The 18,950-nt window shown below is 43.1% G+C and overlaps 1 protein-coding gene across 9 annotated transcripts in view; it reads right to left on the reverse strand.

Annotated features, from left to right (window-relative positions):
* Positions 1-18,950, reverse strand: part of TOX2 (TOX high mobility group box family member 2) — a 349,869-nt gene that overhangs the window by 19,188 nt on the left and 311,731 nt on the right. For all 9 annotated transcript variants that reach the window (XM_053244055.1, XM_053244052.1, XM_053244053.1 and 6 more), the window contains 3 exons: positions 13,505-13,585; positions 2,411-2,818; positions 234-364 (listed from right to left, as the gene is read on the reverse strand). In XM_053244055.1, the coding sequence (XP_053100030.1) occupies positions 234-364; positions 2,411-2,818; positions 13,505-13,585 (620 nt within the window). The remainder of the gene's footprint in view (positions 1-233; positions 365-2,410; positions 2,819-13,504; positions 13,586-18,950) is intronic.

The following is an 18,950-nucleotide window of genomic DNA, read 5'->3' on the forward strand; positions in this document are numbered from 1 at the left end:
AGCATTGTTTTGGGAACAAGATAGCTCTATTTCTTGGAAAGGCAGGATACTAAATAAGAACACACTCATGTTCCAAACAAATATGAATGTTTTTGGAACATGGTGTTTTGATTACATCATTCATTCTCTCTTCTTGACCTTAAATGCCAAACTACCATGTTCCTGATTGTTCAAATCAATGCAGCTTAGATGGCCCTCTAAATGGGCTGCCTTCTCTTATTTTGTCTACTGGCCTGCAGTGGTTAATCCCACACTCTCTGCTGGGGTACTCGTTGTCCCACTCGGTATTTCCCGGGGGGTTTGATGCACCAGGTGATCGCGGTCCAACACTGTTCTGAAACTCGGGTGAAATATGTGAAAAGTCCTAAATGAGGAAGACAAAAAAAGAAAGAAAAGGAGTCACACACATGGATCTGGACAGAACAATTGGACATTACGTGCAGCCTATTATAAAAAAACTTAGCCCAAACACAGGAAAGGAAAGTCCCAGCTGAGCAAAGTTCTTAAACATACAGATAGTGATAAGCACTTGGGCCAATGAGATCTGAATATGTGCTCAAGAATTTTGTTTAATCAGGGCCAAAGTGGAGATCTCTCCAATAGTCTGTTGACTCTGTAAAGTAATCAGCTGCTTTCTTACTTGTTTTACAAAGTGATGTTTTGGGAGAACTCTATTCCATGTTTAGTGGCCATATCATACACACTGATAAAAGCCTTTGAGTGTGTCTAAGCATTTTTGTTATTGCAATCATAACCACTTTTCCCACAAGAGGTGCATCTTTCACTGCTGTAATGTATTAAAGTTGCCAAACGTAAAGTGACATGGTAAGGAAAATCTTTACAAGCATTGTTTCTTTATCAGATGTCACTTTTTGACAGCTTAAAAGGACCTGAGAGAGAGTCCCATGTAAGACGCTGTTGCAGATGCTGGTATGTCTGTGTGCAACCTAATCATAATCAAAAGTATTAACCAGGGAAATGTGAGATCTGAGCAGTCACAAGGAATTCAAACAACAAGCTATACTAATCAGTCACCATAATTTGGGCCAATAATGTAAAATACTCAATAGACTTGTTCACATGACCACCAGCAGTGTAGGAGCAGCATACTTGGGAAGGAAAGCCAGGCATGCTCTAGATTTTCAGTTGTGTGCTTACAAACATTGGCAGCTGGGTAGGACAATTTTTCCTCCTACCTCGGTAAAAAGCTGGGGATGGAATCTGGAGAGGGTGTGCTCATCCTACCCAGCAGCTGCCGGGGAAATGAGGATCATTCTCCCTGCTTCCTACTTTCATGCCTGCAAGCACACAGTCAAACGCTGGGAGTGTGCTCAGCTTTCCTACTCTAGTGGCAGTTGTGTGAACAAACCTAATGTCTACATTTCCTGTTCTAAGATGATTAACTCCAGAACAGTCCCACTGACTCCAATTACTATTAGTTCAACATCACCACGATTATCCAGGAGTATATGGGTTTGAGGATTTTGACCTACATTAGCATACGGTAATTTACAATAATAATAAACCATGACGACAGTTCACATTAGTGGGTGTAGACCAGTTTTCACATTTAGTCTCAAAATGGATGCTAGCAGCACTTAATACATAAATGCTATTGATACTTTAAAATACAGAGAACTCTGGAGTGAGATTTAGTAGGCAAAGGGATATCTGCAATAAAGACATTTCCATCCCCCCACTGATGTCACTCAGAGTACATCTACAGCACAGGTCAAAAAAGGAAGGATACACACCCATGGAAATTCAATTTCCATAGTCCAGACACACAGAAATTTCAGCCCATTGGTCCCTGGTTATGCCTATTTATAGCACATATGGGCCACTGCAAGATCAGTAGAGGCTGACTTCTATATTCCAGTGTAGAGCAGCTCTGGGACATATATACTTGCTTTCCCTCACAGTACTTCTAAAGTGCTGAGCACAAACTATGGACAACTATCTTTCAGATATATCTTTACACTCTGAGTGATAAATCCAGGGGATCTGCATTGATTAACAAGCATCATTGCTACACCTCACTAAAAGCATTTGAAAATGAACAGACATAACTTTGGTATGCTTTCACAAATAAGACCTTTTGACAGGTGTGCTCTTCATTAGTTAGACCAACAGTGCTACTACCCCGTGAATAACAGAACTAACAGGCAATGGAGCACTGTAAATTGTGACTTAATGCCACTGCTCCTGAGTTGCTTGAGTATATTGGTCTTTTCAAGAGCAGAGAACGGGAACCTTCCAGGAAAGGTGATGCATTTCATTAGAGGACTCAAACGACTGTGATATAGAAAATAATGGTTGTTGAGAAGGGCTTTCTGTGCCATTTGAACAAGCAGGGTATAAAGTGTAGCAACCCTGCTTCAGAAATGTCATCAGGGCCCAAGCGACTCACCTGCTGGCCTGGTGGTGAAGAGTTCATTGGGGGCTGTACCTGTAGTGCCATGGAAGGAGACAAGATGGGCTGCTGGGGGACCTGCTGCATGCTGAGGGACTGGTTGAGGATGGAGCTCTGTGGGTGGTGCAAAGAGAGCTGCTGATGGAGAGGGGGGCTGATCTGGAAAGAAGGAGGTGGAGAGGCACTGATGCTGGGCAACATGGGCTTGGAATTGAGGGTCCTGGAGAGGCTGGGGTGAGGGTGTCCACGGTAGCTCTGCAGATCTGATGGGGACAGGAAGGAGCCCAAGCCGGGATAAGGTGATGAGGCCTGCGGTGGCATTGTATACAAGGGCTGTTTTGGTGGGATCATTTTTGTTGGTTGATTGGTTTGGGCACTTTTTGTCTCCCCCTGGTCAGCTGAGCTCTGTGGAGAGGCAGAGAGAGAGAGAGAGAGAGAGAGAGAGAGAGAGAGAGAGAGAGAGAGAGCGAGCAGATTGCAAGTGAGTCATTGAAATGAAGCAAACGTAACTGGAACATTTGGATTACTGAAAGAGATTGTTCACCTCCCCCTTTAAGGCTTTGTCTCTGCTTGTGGATGTTGCAAAGAAAAGCAATCTAAAAACAAGTTGTAAAAACACATTTAATATGTTTTCCCAATGTTTGAATCTCATAATGAGATGAAAAAATTCAATTGAAACCAATGTGGTATGGAGAATTCTTCCTCAGCTGCCTTCACTTTTGTTTACTTATGATCCAGGGCTACTGAAGCAGGCAGACAGCTGAATGAGTATGAATACCTCATGTTCAAAACATGTTACAGTACTACTAAGGCATCCAGTGATATCTGCTTCTCTCTCTTTCATCCATCCACCCCTGCTTCAACATTTGGGACCTTTTGGTTGAGAAAAAAAGATGACTAAGGAAGACATGATATTGCTTTATAAAACTACGCATGGTTTGGAGAATGTGGATAGAGTGAATTTCCCCCCCTTTCTCACAACACCACAATCAGGGGTCATCCCATGAAACTCACTGCCTGGAAATTTAGGACTGACAAAAGTACTTTTTCATGCAGCACATAATTAATTTATGGAATTCTCTGCCATGGGATGTGCTAATGGCTACCAGCTTAGATGGCTTTAAGCTGGGCTTAGACAAATTCATGGAGAACAGGTCTATCAACAGCTGTATCTGTGTCTTGGCAGATACAGACTACTTCCAGGCTCAGGCAGGATGCCTCTAAAAACCAGTTGCAGAGGAGCAACAGCAGGAGAGGAGGCATGTCTTCATTTCTTGCCTGTGGGCTTCCCAGAGGCATCTGGTGGGCCACTGTGGGAAACAGGTTGTTGGACTAGATAGGCCTTGGGCCTGATCTAGCAAGGCTCTTCTTATGTTCTTAACTCTGCTTGAGATTCCACAATACTAGTGCCAAGTATATATTTATACGACATTGAGCAGCATCCAGATGAACTTACACCCTAGTCCTACTGAAATCAAGTAGTTCAATAGAATAACTCCTGAGTAGCATTATGGAGAAACTTAGTCTGGATGCTGTGCACTGCAAACTGTAAGCTCAGTGGACATGTTTTCCATAAAAACCTGCATAAGCAATGTAGGAGGATACCTGAGGCCTGCCTTTTGTTTGGCTAAAGAGTCCTACTGTGAAATGCTTAATGTGGAGGATGTAGATAAAACATACATTGGAAAAAGGACCTTGCTTACAGCAGTCCAGATAAGAAAGAGATCAAGTTTCAAAAGTTCCTTGCTTTCCATTCACTTTTCAGAGATCTAGCTTGGCTGTCCTTCGGATGTTTTCCAGCTGCAGATGCTGTAGCACACAAGTCTAAGTTCCCCTGAAGGCCATTTCATCCTACACTCTAATCCTACAGTTGCACTGCCATAGGCTACATTTGGGAATAGCTGCATTTCCCATAGTAACAGGTTGTGATGCAATTGAGCCATTTTGGAAGGGCGGTATATAAATCAAATAAAAAAATAAAAAATAATTAAAAAAAAATAAAGGAAGGCTTACAATTATAGGGGTCAATCAAAGAAGCAAAGTGAAAAAAGGATGCATCTATTCTATACAAGGAACATCCAGCATTTCCCCCATGTTTCACTCAGGGAACTGTGGAATCTAGAACTTCCCACTCATAACATTATAACAAGTCTTAACAGCAGCAATGGAACTGTGGTTTATAAAATGTAGTACTTTCTTAAATGTTTATTATGACTTTATTTATTCTGCTCTTTCAGCTTGTAGGGTGCGTTAAATTATTACCTTGCTCATCTTCACAATGTGATGTAGATCATCATCATCATCTTGCATTTGCAAACATGGACTGAGATGGAGTGACAGCTTCACATGGCCACATGGCCCATGACAGACTAAAGGTTGTAATCCAGGTCAAAACCCATACACTTTATGCTGACCCAAAACTGCTCAAATGTTGAAAAATATGGGATGGGGGAAGGATGGGGAATGGTAATGGATCTGGAAAAGTTGGACCAAAAAATTGGTGGCTAGCATTCTGCACAACCTAATCTTGGCATTAGGAAGCCACCAGTTTCTGTGCACATTAAAAAGCAAGCTTGGGGCTGTTGTGGGGGGCTGCTGCAAATCTCCTTAAAACAGTGTGTGAGCCCTTACTTTGCCCTACACACATTGTTTTATGGAAATTCATAACAGCCCACCTGTGTAACAGCCCTGGGGCTGCCTTTTATGGGTGCAGCAGTTGTGGTGCCTTCTGAATGCTGAGGTTAGGTTGAGCAGGATATTAGCCAATGGTTCCTAGTTCTGGTGGCCTTCGTGTCTAAGCAATGGAGGCGCTAAGGCCCAAATTAAGGGAGAGTTTGGATAGAACACTGTGTATGCTATCTAGCATGCCACCTGCTACATTTTGTGGATTGCTTCAAACGCAGGGTTTTTCTAACAAAAAATTACTTATTTATCTATCTAAGGCAACAGAAGATTTGAAGGGATTTGCTAGCAAGGATTCCCCCCCCCTTGCCTCTAAATGTCCTCATTTCAGGTTTATTTAAATATGAAAGTCACCTTTTAAAACTCTTTTTTAAAAAAGCCCACAACAGTTATTATTACTGCTTTACTGAATGCGGCAAGATACTGCGCCAATGAATTATATGCAGCATGAACAGAATACCAATATCAAAATATCCAACCTTAAATACATTCAGTGCAGTTATGAATCTTTTTAAACACTTAAACCAATGAAAGGGACCCAGATTATTTCCTTTTTGACCTTTTCGCCACAGCTCTTAACCTTCAAGTATGGCTCAGTTAACTCCCCAGGCAAGGTTCCTTGGCACTCACTCCACAGCATGAAGTGTATGTTTACCTCAATTTTAATTATACTGAAATTAAAATTATGTAGGTTTTTTTTTCAAAGTAGATGTAATTCACGCAATATTAACTTAAAAACTGCAGTCTTTGCCTGGCCATTTGCACAGCTGACTCTAGTCAGTTTTTGAGCACTGCTTGCTACAAAGGGGCCAGTTCCAGTCAAAGGAAGTTTATGATTCAGTCCTCTCCCTTCACTGCACAGCTTCAGTAGTGGCAACCTCCAGCCTAAAGCGTCCCTACCTGATGGCTCTCCAGGGAGCATGTCCAAATGGCCCTATAGCAGGTTGCCTGCCAGTTGTGGTCAAATAATCAAGGCCTGCTCCTTATGCCCTCATCATGAGCTGTTAGAACTGCAGCAGCTAGAAGCAGGGCCTTTACCACAGTGGCCCCTGGGCTCTGGAACGCCTTGGCTTTAAAGAGGAGCCCATTTCTGGCTGCTTTCTGTTAAGAACTGTAAGACTTTTAAAATTTTGTCAGACATTGACTTGATTTAATAATTTTCAGGCTAGTTTTATATGGTTTTGTTTTATGACTTTATATTACTGTATTGCTTTTAAATATTGCAAGCATAGGAGGGCATTGGGCCTCAGCCTCTACTGGTCTTTCCACACTCTACATGGCTGACAGGGAACAGCACCAGGTCAAGGGTGGGTGTCTGTGGATATGTATATGAAGTTGGTATGGCTGGTTTCCAGAAATGAGTAGGGATGTGTCAAATCTGAATGGCCGGCACGATCTGCCTTCTTGAGAAAGGGACGCAACTGGCGCACTAGCAGAAGCCGTGCAAAGGCACCCCTGGCCACCGTCTCCACCTGAGCTTCCAAAAGCAGAGCCGGGTTATGGAAGTGGTGGCGTGTGGGAGGAGCAGGTATGAACCTGCTCTCCTTGTTAAAGAGACTGTGGAAGCCCACATTTTTAAAGGAATTGTGCTGGCAATTTGGGTGTTAAATCGTGTTTCGGCACATCCCTTGCATGAGCATGGTAGTGTCTCTGCCTGCCTACCTGACTTCCTTTGGTTTGTTTGCTATGCTCCCGGCTGAGCACTGAAGTGCCTCATGCCTCCTTTCAGATGAAACTAATCAGTTAGCGATCATATATTTGTTAGTTATAATGCAATGACAGTAACTATTTGAGGATGGACATAATTTCAAAACTCAGCAGAAATGTCTGTGAATTTCCAATATCAGTAGGATTTTAAAGGGTCCTTTAAAAAAACATCATTATTATCTCCCCATGTCTAGAGGACCATATTTTCTATTTTCACCAGCATCCATTCAGCCATACCATTAAAGATACTGCTCCATCTGATGTTTTCTCTCAACTTTCTACAATGCATCTCTGTGACTAGGGATATTGACAAATAATTATTGGAACTTAAGAAGGGGTGAACTTTGAGCCCTTCTCTGAGCTTCTCACACCACCCCTTGCCAGCCTCCCCATCAGCTGCCCATACTTTACTTGTGAGCCCTGGTGGCATCAGGAGAGAAGGAAAATCAGCAGCGCTGCTAGTAGTGGTGGGGAGAAGAGCTGGGAAGCTCCCCCCTCCCCACTGCATGGGTCCCTTGAGACTTTTCACCTCCTCCTCTTTTTTTGTTGTTGCTCTGAAGAACAGCATGTAAGAATGACAACTGGAAGAGGAGAAAGAAAAAGGTCTCATGGGCTCTATTTTGCAATGCCACTGCAATGCTTGGCGTGTTGGGGGCTTCGCTCCTCTCACCGCAAGCACTGCTGCTGATTTTCCCACTGTCCCTGAGACTATAAGGAAAGGGCGGGGTGGGGTGATGGGGTGATTGGTGGGAGGAGGTGAACTGACTGAGCTGCCTGGATTGGCTTGACATATCATCTGAGTTCTTCTGGATTTTGGGGTGAAGGAGCTGGATCATTTTGAGGCAAATTTGAGGCAAACTCTAGGGAGTTTTGCTCATATATATCTGTGACATCAGCCTGCAATACTATTTTGAGTACTGCACAGAATGATACTATGAGGGCGGGCTGGTGGGCCGGGGGAAAGGCTTGGAAAACTTTCCTTCCCCCTAGGCAATCGAATTATCTGGATGAGAGTGTAAATCACGTTTCCAGATGAGCAGCACTGCATGCTTGCAGCGCAGAAGTGTTGGGGTCAGGATGACACGTCCTGGCCCCTGGAAATCCCACAATGATCCCCTCAGCGACGGGCGGGCACCTGTCAGTATCAGCACTGGTGGAAACAGGGGCGTAGCAAGGTTGGAGTGGGCCCAGAGACAAGATTTTAAAATGGGGGCCCCCCACTCAAAGTCCAGGGCCTCCGCACACCCCAGGCCCCCACGGATTTAAGTCTGATATTCCAAAATAAGTATGCTGCCTGGAAATACATTTCACTGAATACACACACGCACACGTCACAATATATAGTGATATACATTGAGTACTATACATTTGTTTTACTTTTAATGCCTAGAACACACTAGAAAGATGAATGATTAAAATGGGCCCCTCGCTGCAGATTAGCCAAGGCGACTTTCAACCATGCAGGGTGAGCCTATGTTTGTTTTCTCAGAATTCTGAACAAATTCAGTCAAGTTTGATTCCAGGAGGTTTTTCACAGGAGGCTTTTAAAGCCCTTTAAGACACATCTCCTCTGGAATAGAGGTGCTGCATTCACATGCTGGCCAGATTTACCCTGAAGTCCCTGCAAGTTATTGGGGAGCAGTTCACACACAAGAAAAATAAAATAAAATAAAAGCAGAAGACATGCTTCACAGTTCTCACTCAGACCTTCTGGGTTGCAAAACAACTTGAACATAAGTGCATTTATAAATGAATGAATAAAATAAATATAATACTGTTTCTTCCAGAAGTTTTTGTAATTTTCTGCCATGAAACAAGCCACTTATAGGGCTTTTTAGATAGTTTTTTTTAAGCCAGCAAATTTTCCAAGCTGTTTTAAAATAAATATTCAGAGACTTCTCAGTCCCTCCCTCCCCCCCATATCAAAGCCCTATGGCAAGCAGATCCCTATATATCCGGGTGGGGTGGGTGGGGAAGGTAACCACAAAAAGGAGTTCACACTCTACCTGGCAGCAGGGGGTCTTCTGCTGCAGAGAACAGTGGAGGCCTCTCTGGCTGCCTCCTCCTTCCTGGCTGGCTTGGGCCCTACTGGAGTTCAGGCTTCACAGAGGCCTACACCAGACCTCCGTGGAAGCCCCGCCCACCCGCCGATCAGCTGAGAGGCGGGAGAAAAGTTGCTCTTTGCAGCGTGTCTGCTGCTCGATTGCCGGCCAGGAGAACAAGCTGGAGAGACGGCGAACAGGGCAAGTGGCTGAGGGGCCTTGGGGCTGGGCAGGGGGCAATGGGGAGTCACGTGAGGTGCCTCTGGGGGGCCCCTCCAGGCAGTGGGGCCCCCAGACAACTGTCTCCCCTTGCCCTATCGTTGTTACGCGCCTGGGTGGAAAGCAGATATCCAAGGAAATGCAGTTGAGGGAGTGCTTGCTCCTTTAACCTCATTTAAGAGGTGGGCTCCCTAGGTGGGTTTGCCACCAAGAGCTGGTCAGTTCCCATGGGCAGCCAAACCCTGCTTAGCTGCCATAGCCTGGTCTTGGTTGCTCATGAGAACAGCTTCAGGTGCCTGCCATTACTATGTACAAGAAAGAGTGAGCAACTGTATTACTATTCACCCCTTAATGATTAACAAGCGGCCAATGGACTACATTGTGTAGCTCACTGCAACAGCTGCCTATTAGATTAATTCAGAAATGGACAAACATGTACAATGTAAAGCTGCTCATTTTAACTTTTAAAGATTTTTTAATGCCAGTCCACTGTCATGGCTCAGACTTCTGACTCAGAAGAATCAGAGCAGGAATGGGAGGATTCGCCTGCTAGTGAGGGCTCAGAGGCACAGCAACTGAGCTGAGGATTCGCAACAGCTGCCAGACATGATTTCTGATGGGGAGGAGCTTGGGATTTCACCTGTCTTGAGAAGACGGCTCAAGAGGGAGGCTCAGTGCAGGTAACGCAGGCGCAGGAGATCACTAGAGAGGAAGCCGAAGTGCTGACTCAGGGAAGCCTGATTGTCTGCTGGTTCTCTTGAGCCATAGATATTTGGTAGTCTCTCAATTGCTCAGGTGCTGTTTGCAATGTTCGCTGGCTGCAGACAGTGTGCCACTGAATTCCCAAACTTTGTCCGGGTTCCAGTTTGCCTTGTTTATGCTTCCTGCTTTGTTCTGTTAATTCCTTGCTTCTGTTGTCCTTCGCTATTTTCATTCCTTTGCTCTGTGTTTTCTTCACTTATTACTCAGTTATTGTTAGAGGGGGGTACCTAGTGCAGTTCAGGGGGCTTAATTCATTTACTGTTTTTCTTTGTGAGCCTTTTATTTTTCACTCGTGCAGTTCCGCTGCCGCTTTCTGTTAACTCACCGGAGAGTGCTGAAGGGGGTTGTAAATCCTGTTGGGTTAGCCGAGCTAACAGATTTACAACATCCACACATTTCTACTTTCTCAATTCACTCAGAAATTTCCTTTCACCACATCTCATCCTCTTTTCTTGTGGTCCAGAGTACATAATATGGCCTCTTTTCTGAAGCTAAGCAGATCCAGCTCTGATCAGTGGGTGAATGGGTGACTGCTTGGGAAACCATGTATGCTGCCTTGTGTACCATGGCATTGGAAAGGTGGGATATAAACGTAATAAACCATGTCAGCTTCATCAGGCAATGGCATAACTTTCCTAAATGCCTGCCTAGAGGCAGTAATGGGCTGGATGAGGGTTAACAAATTGAAGCTGAATCCAAGCAAGATGGAGGTGATCATTGTGGGGAATTGGAATTTGAGGGATGAGTTAGATCTTCCTGTGCTGGATGGGGTTATATTCCCCCAGAAGGAACAGGGTCGCAGCTTCGGAGTGCTCTTGTATCTAGGCCTCACCCTGGTATCCTAGGTGGAAGCTATGGCCAGGAGCGCTTTCTATCAACTTAGGCTGATCCAACAGCTGCACCCATTCCTTGAAGAGAATGATCTCAAAACAGTGGTGCATCAGCTGGTAACCTTCGGGCGTGACTATTGAAATGTGCTCCTCGTGGGGCTGCCTTTGTATGTAGTTTGGAAACTTCAGTTAGTTCAAAATGTGGCAGCCAGACTGGTCTCTGGGGTAACCTGGAGATACCATATTATGCCTGTTCTCAAACAGTTGCACTGGCTGCCAATATGTTTTCGGGCAAAGTACAAAGTTATCACCTTTAAAGCCCTAAATGGCTTAGGTCCGGGTTAGAGAACGCCTTCTTGTGTATGAGCCCTATCGCACATTGAGGTCATCTGGAGAGGTCTGTCTTCAGTTACCACCGGCACGTCTGGTGGTGACTCAGAACTGGGCCTTCTCTGTAGATGCTCCTGGGCTGTGGAATGAGCTCCCAGCAGATATCCATAGTTTGGGCTCATAGTTGGCTTCAAGAGAGCCCTAAAGACTTACTTGTTTGGCCTGGCCTTCCAACATTTAAAAATTGTTTTTAAGCATTTTAAATTGGTTTTAAATCGCTTTGGTTTTAAATTTTTTATATTGTTTTAACCTGTGTGTTTTAAATGGTGTATTTTACTTGTGCATTGCCCAGAGCCTTTGAATGGGGCAGTATAGAAATGTTAATAATAATAATAATAATAATAATAATAATAATGAATAAAATCCCATCTGGACATTGGTTGACATCTGAACCAGCACTGTGCGGCTTCAGTGGTGTTGCATTCCATACTACCACTGTGCTGGCATGTGAGTGGGGGAAGGGGCAGGCTTTGATGATCTTCCCTTCCCCCTGAAGACCACTGTGCTTTACCAAACTATTCCACGAAGGTCATGAGACCCTCAGGGACATATTTTCAGGAGGCACAGTGGCTTCAGAAGGAAAGGGAGATTGTCAAAAATCTCCCTTCTTCCCATCTGCATGCCAGGAGAGCGGTAGTCTGGAACTCAACGCTGGTGCACTTGCACAATATCCACTTTCATTATCCCGCCTCTATGTATTACACCTACTTGTATCAAATTCAAGCTGGCCTTGTCATGGGAGGCAATTTTTCTTCCCTTTCCTCTTCCTTACTTTATTCCTCACATCCATTTACTATTTCTCTGAGCAGATGCATATCATGAATGACAACAATATTTACACATTTTGTTCTCTGTTCCTCCATCTTTGTTCCCTTGGATGTGGGTTCCTGACCAACTTGTTAAAATAACTCTTCAAAACAAATGTCTCCTAGGAATGTAAGAACTTCCTCATTGGATCAGATAAAAGTTGACCCAGTCCAGTATTCCATTTCCAGATATATGAGGCAAACAGAAGTAGCAAATACTCAAATGATGCAGTCTCTTCTCTAACAGCTTCCTTGTCTCTTTTTCCTGATTATTTTCCAGCACTTCCAAGCCGCAACAATCTTGCCCTTTATCACCGCTCACAACCCTGCCAAAAAACCTCACCCTTCTGGAAGGTAATACAACATGTACAACCAACAGTGACACAACTTTGACTGAGTTTTTTTGTAATGGAATTTGGAATTATTTGATGCAGAATTCTCTAAGTCAAGGGTTCTCAAACTTGGGTCCCCAGGAGGTTATTCACACTTGGCTTCAGGGTAAATGTTGAGTGAAGCCACTTGGGAGTACACTCGTGGCATTGAAGGAAGCAGCCCCTCCCCTCTGCTCTCAGGTTTTGTTTTTGCAAGTACACATGGCAAGCATCAGTGTTTTCCTTCCTAGCCAATGGGAGTGAGGGGTGGGGGAGAGACAGAGTTCCCTGCAGAGATAGATCTGCATTTCTGAAGAGACCATGCCTCTTATCATGCTAATGATTCTACATCAGCACCTCTCCCTGTTTGCTCCTGCATTTTCAGAAAACGTAGCTTAAAACCAGCATTTTTAAAATCCAGAAATACCTCGAGATAAGCTAGAATTCACATCACAAAGCCCGACTTGTGTGTGGAGTGGGTCCAAGGATCTCAAATGGACTTCGGAGTATGTTTGGCTGGTGTGTGAATGCACATACTCTCTCCCGAAGGAGATTTGGGGCAGAAGCCCTGTCTGTAAAGCCTCCAGATGTTGTTGGATTACAACTCCCATCCACCACAGTCCAACATCATCCGGGGACCCAGGTTTGAGAACACTTGCTCTAAGCCCTAATAATTGGTTCAGATCTTCTGCTCTAAATCAGTCTAATGAGATAAACCTCTACACTAAACATATCGGTGGTATGCTTAGTTCACGGAACACTTCCTTGGCTCTTCCTTGTCAAAATGCTCTTTATAAACCAAAATTAATTTGAGTATTGCAAAGAACACTACAGGTCTGACATGGTTTACCTGTGGACAGAACCAATTCAATAGAATTTATATTGGAATAGCTGGGCAGACAATCAAGTCTTTCTCTGATTATGTGCGTAAATGAGTATTCACTGGAACCTTATCTAGACCTTCAAATGAAAGTTACAACTCCAGTTGTAGAGAAAGCAATCCCAGAAGTCCTGCCTCCAAATATTGCAATATTCTGCAGTAAACTAGGTCTTATTGTGGTGCAACGGGGGAAAAGCTGGCATCCTTACAATGAAGCCTTGAACCATACCACAGAGTATTTCCTTTAGCTCTCGCAGAAGGTAGTTAACACTGAAATTAGTTTTGATAGCACGGTTACAGTGCATTTCTTATAAACGTGCTCCTCCCCAGAGATTTCCATGAGTTGCAACTAATTTATCATTGCCACATCCACAGAGATTCACATATGAAACATACTGTTACCTTGGAAACCAAGCTGGCCCGGTAGGCTGCTAGTGCTTTTAGATACTCCTTCTTTGCTGCTTCGGTTTTCCTTTTATATGCCTGAAAGGGCCAAGAAGAGAATATTAATTAAACAAACAGACTAGGATGGCACTTCTCTGACTGTAACGTGGCTTACTTCTTGCATATTGCCCAAGGGTCCAAGGGGTTCTGATTGGTTGCAAGAAGGGACTTCATGCATGATTGATGTGAAAACACAACTGATCTGCTATTTCCAAAGGCAGAAACTCAAGTAAAAAAACAAACAAAAACCAAAATAATACCATATCCAAACAGACACAAATTAAAAAGAAACTGGAAACCAAAACTGGCACCTGGTTTGCCTGCTTTATCATGCATTTGTCCTGTATGCTTTCCTGGTGTATGAGAGCTCCACTAGTTGCTTAAAGTGGTCATGATTCTGCCTCTAATAATTTCTCCTTGACATTGTTCAGTACTTGTCATTCTGGAAAGAACAATTTTATCAAGGCTATCTATCTATCTTTCTTAAATGTATGTATATTTCTATATTTGCTAGGTCTTCATCCTTATCAGTTAATGGAAAGCACTACAAATACATTGTAGTATTTGGTACATAGGCTTGGATCCAAGATGCCCTTCTGCTAATGGAAAACTTCTTCTGCTCATGTGCTGACATAGTGGAAGAGCACTGCACAAGCTCTTGTGCGACACTCCGTAGAAGCGATTGTCAAGATCTTTTATGGCCCACGAGGGTTTATATGCTACAGCCTATAGCATATACACCTCTTCCACCATTTTTTGTGTACTGTACGCAACCCTCAATCTGTTGTAGCACTGCACTGCAAGACTTCCACTGGCTCTTGTGGAAGAATACACTAATGTATTTTCTCCTTATACCCAATGGTTTTTTTGGATCCCAGCCCATAGCCATTAGAGCTGAAAAGCTACACTACGCTGAATGAGTTGGATTTTTGAATTGTTCCTTGAAATGGGGTGTATGTGTGTGTGTGTGCTTGCTGTACAAGCAAGCACACACAAGTTCAGAGGGATCAGATATTTGTAGTGTTGGCACTGATGTGAGCCAGTTGCCCCCAAATCAATTGCCAACATAGGGACTAATCCTGCACCAACATGCCAATGTTTTCTGTTGTGTGAGAGGGAGAAGACTAACCCCACTTCTCTCTGCAGCCACTTGGGCCTCCCAAAACTATGTCCCAGAAGGAAGCTGGAACCACTAAATATTGTGCTGCCCCCCACCCCCCACTGCATGATGGAAAACTCTGGCACATCAGCACAGGATTAGCCTGGGTATTGGCCAGTGCTTCTGTTTTCTGGCCTAGAAACTGTGAGTAACGAGGCAGCCAAAATTGATAAGGACAAATCTGCTGCTACTTATGATTTTTTAAAGCCACAACTGAGATATAGTTCTGCCCAAACTTTTAACTAAGAAACACAATGCAAGTTATGAGCCTGTGTCAAGACTCACAAGAGCAGTTCAAGTAGAAATTTTACTTTAGACCACAGAAGAGGTACAGATAGTTGCTGCCAAATAACTTATAAATAATTGTGGAAAAACTAACAAGAGACAAGTGCAGTGATCTCTCTAATTTTTTAAATCTCTGAGCAGAATGAGTTTTGTTCTGGGCAGCAGTATCAAGGCAGCGTGTGCGCACATGTATTCAGAGTGGGGCCTTCCTGATTCAACCTGAATGGGATCTAAAATGAACTGAGTGGACATCCAAAAACTAAGGCACATGCCTTAGAGGGAACAGTGGACAGGTATCATCTTACTAATCAATAAGCCTCATATGGTTTATTATTATTATATGGTTTATAAACCTCATATGGTTCATATAAGCCTCATATGGTTAATAACGACAGGAGATCCTGAGACTATCAACTGAAAAGTTTCTCTTTCTAGACTAGAAATAGTCATGAGGAGTACGTACAACATGCACATGCATACCCTGCAACTCACATTTGGGCAGGCTGGACAGGTAGTATTATCTCAACTGTGCACCTGAAGCTTCTGGTCTTGCTATTTTGATCAAACTAAAACCTACACCTATTGCATGGTTGGGAAACTGCATGCTTGAAGTTTCAAATATAAATAGCAGCCACACAGAGCCCTGGTCTGGATCAGGACTATGGTGTCAGGGAAGGGGGACTCTAACTGTTTTCAGCCACTCCTAGTCACCCTACCCCTACAGCTTCTATCTGACTGCAGAAAAAGTTTCCAACGTGAACTTTCCCCCTTGTCAAATAACTGCCACAGGGGAGGACCTGTGACCACAAGGGAGCCGAAGGGTTAAAGTCCTCCTCTCCTATGCTGCGATCCCAGTCCAGACCATGGCCCATGCAACTGATCTTCACATTTGACATGTTAAGCGCACAGGCCCCAGTCATTTGATAGGCATCTATCCCAGTTTGGCTCTTTATGATGAGAAGAACTGCAAGAAGTGGGCTTATTCCCCATTGAAAAAGAAACATGGCATGTGAACAACCCACCACAAACACTATAGTGGCCTAGCAAAAAATGGCAGCCACTTGATGCAGTGGCCACAACCTATGAAACATTGCACCATATAGCCATCAAGAGGAGTTGAAGAAGGCCCTGTTTGCATTAGAACATCTCAGCAATTGGGATGTTTTAATTTGCATAAAAATTACAAGAGATAAAAAGTAGATTTGGGCTATTTATATGTAGTTGAAATTGAAGTTTCCAAACTTCTTAACAAGAAAAACTGCTTTGTAGTTAACAAGTGAAACCAATTTGAGCTTCAAACATCCATCCCAATTTCTGCAGAAGACCCCCAGGAGAATATTAGGTTTGTCAGTGAATATATTTCTTACTTTAAAAAAGAAGGAAAAGAAACTACTTTAGTTACACTCAGAAAGATTTAGCTCTAGGGAGAAGTTGCAGTTTTTGTAGATAATGATCCTCTCTCTCAAGGTAAATTGTTAGAAGTAAGAGCTTAACCAACATTTGATCTCCTTAATCTCAAATTGAATTGATGCTCATGTGCAGCAAACTCTTAAGAAAACCAAAGAAATCCTGGAAAAACAGTTATATGAAATGATACTGAGGAGTATATTAATCATTTTCTTGTCTTTCAATGTGGGCAGTCCCTTCTGGAATATTCTTTTTCCTAGCTTTAGTAGCTTGATAATTGTACAAAAATAATTGAGGAAGATGGAAGAATTAGCCTTGCACGCAGTTTTCCTGAATTTTAATTGCAACTGCTCCCCATGATCTAATATTAAAGAGATTGAGAAACTGACTAGATCAAATTCACAAGGATATTCTGGATAGTCAATTCCACACTTACAGACATGGTTTCCCTGAAGATGGAAAAGCAAGTCTGAACTTCAAAATAACAAAACACATATTTGCAGTAATGCTCGAAAAGGAAAAGTATACAATGTTCATCTTTTGTTTATTGATTTTTGTAGTCTTGCAGCAGATTACTGTCAAAATTACAGGGTGTTAACTAATAATCTTCTGTGTTGGCTTTACAAGAACATTATGCAATTTATCTGTTTATTGCTGTAATGGACTGTTCAATATCAAGTATTCAAAGATCAAAATTATGGTGTTTGGCTACCAAAGAATGAAATATCAATGGTCATCCAATTCAGCAGCTATTGAACTTCCCTTATTTGGGAGTCCTCTTTTCTTCTTCAAGCAAACGGGGGAAAAAGAGCCTGTTCTAGGTCAAATAAATTGTCCATTACATATTTTATTACACAGGAACTCTAATTAAGCCAGCTTTAAAATATACTTGGCTAAAACTCTAATGTACCCACTGATATGGCGCCCAAGTCCATCAAATGAGGTAAGAATCCATGCAAGATCTTTTTAAAGCATCTCTTAGGTTTTTCTAAAATTATTGCAGAGTATCTGCTCAGGACTGAGACTGATGTGAACCTATTATCTAGGACTGCCAAAAGGACCACTAGAATAACCACTAGAATAAAATGGAGGCCTTTCTCAAGGCCAGGAAAAATCTATTTACACTTGGTAACTTTCATCTTTTGCTTGCAAAATCAAAGCCCTGATCTAAAGATCATTGTGTTCAGATCTTCTGAAAGACATGGATCTTTTGGAGTCATGTAATCTGATTCCAGATCACAATCTATGTCCATCTCCAGTGTAAAAATAAAGCCAAGAGTCATAAACCTGCCCCTACAAGACGACAGGGTTCTAGCTACTAGCTCTCAACATCAAAAAATATTCAAGCTGCTCATAGCATTTGAACTGCATTTGAACTTTTACCAGTTCCTCCTAGGACCAATTCTCATGACTGCCTGTGGTGCGGTAGGTGCTTCTTTCATTAACCTTTAAACTATATATGGAAGCTGGTTGCGTGCAAGGCACACAGAAGTGTACACAGAAGTGACTTTGGGCATGCCGCTGAGAACAATCTGTAAACCCAATTTCAGCAGCATCCTAAAAGTCAATCTTGTGGAGTCCTGCACATGCCATCAGCCCACATGTGATCTTTTCTGTGGGTGGCACCAGTGGGTTTAAGTAAGCATAAGCAGCAGCTCCTATGCTGGGGGACATCATGAGAAACTGGCTTGTAGGCTTTCATACTCCATTTACACTACCAAGATATAATGTTACTCAGCTGATAAAATGGTTGGTTTATCAATTGAAGCTCTGATCCTTGGATCATTGTGTGCAAATACACACATACACGACAGTCAGTGTGATCATTTGCTGGCGTATGCTAGGGGAGAAGAGCAGGCCTGAATTCAGCCCTCATTTCGCCCCCGCAAAGGTGACTGGCACTGTTAGAACCAATCACACAGACCAGGGATAGGCAACGTGTGGCTCTCCAGGTGCTGCTAAAGTACAACTCCAATCACTCCCAGCCACAATTTATGACATCTGGGGATGATGTATGTTGTAGTTCAGCAACATCTGGAGAGCCACATGTTGCCTATTCATGTGTTAGGGGGCGTTGGCACAGCTCCAGTCTAGCATGGGTTACTGCACTGGGATTTCTACTGTGTGCGGATTACCTGTGCAGGATTGTTATTTAATGCTTTAAATAGAAGTTAATTGATGTGGCTAACAACAAGAAAAAGCTCCCTTCTCCTGAAAGACTTCCCCTCCATGCATGCAGTCTGTACAGACATTCTTGCCCTATGCCAATGTGGCAAAATATGTAAGACATTTTTTTCCTTCCAATTTGTATCCAAAGCTAGCAGACCATTTGCCTTTTTGGGATGAAACTAGTAGTTTCCTTCTGACAACAACCACATGCAGCTGACTCTACCATGCTCAGTTTAAATAATGGGTAATACATCTTTCAAATTTTGCTCCATAATTCTAATAGGTCATAACTTTTAAAGATCCTATTGTGACTCTTGTATGTGGCTGCATCATGCTAATGAGGCAAGGTAAAGTGGTCACCTCAAGCGGCAAACTGGCAGAGAT

This window comes from Hemicordylus capensis, chromosome 4 (assembly GCF_027244095.1).
Source record: "Hemicordylus capensis ecotype Gifberg chromosome 4, rHemCap1.1.pri, whole genome shotgun sequence".
Lineage (NCBI taxonomy): Eukaryota > Metazoa > Chordata > Lepidosauria > Squamata > Cordylidae > Hemicordylus > Hemicordylus capensis.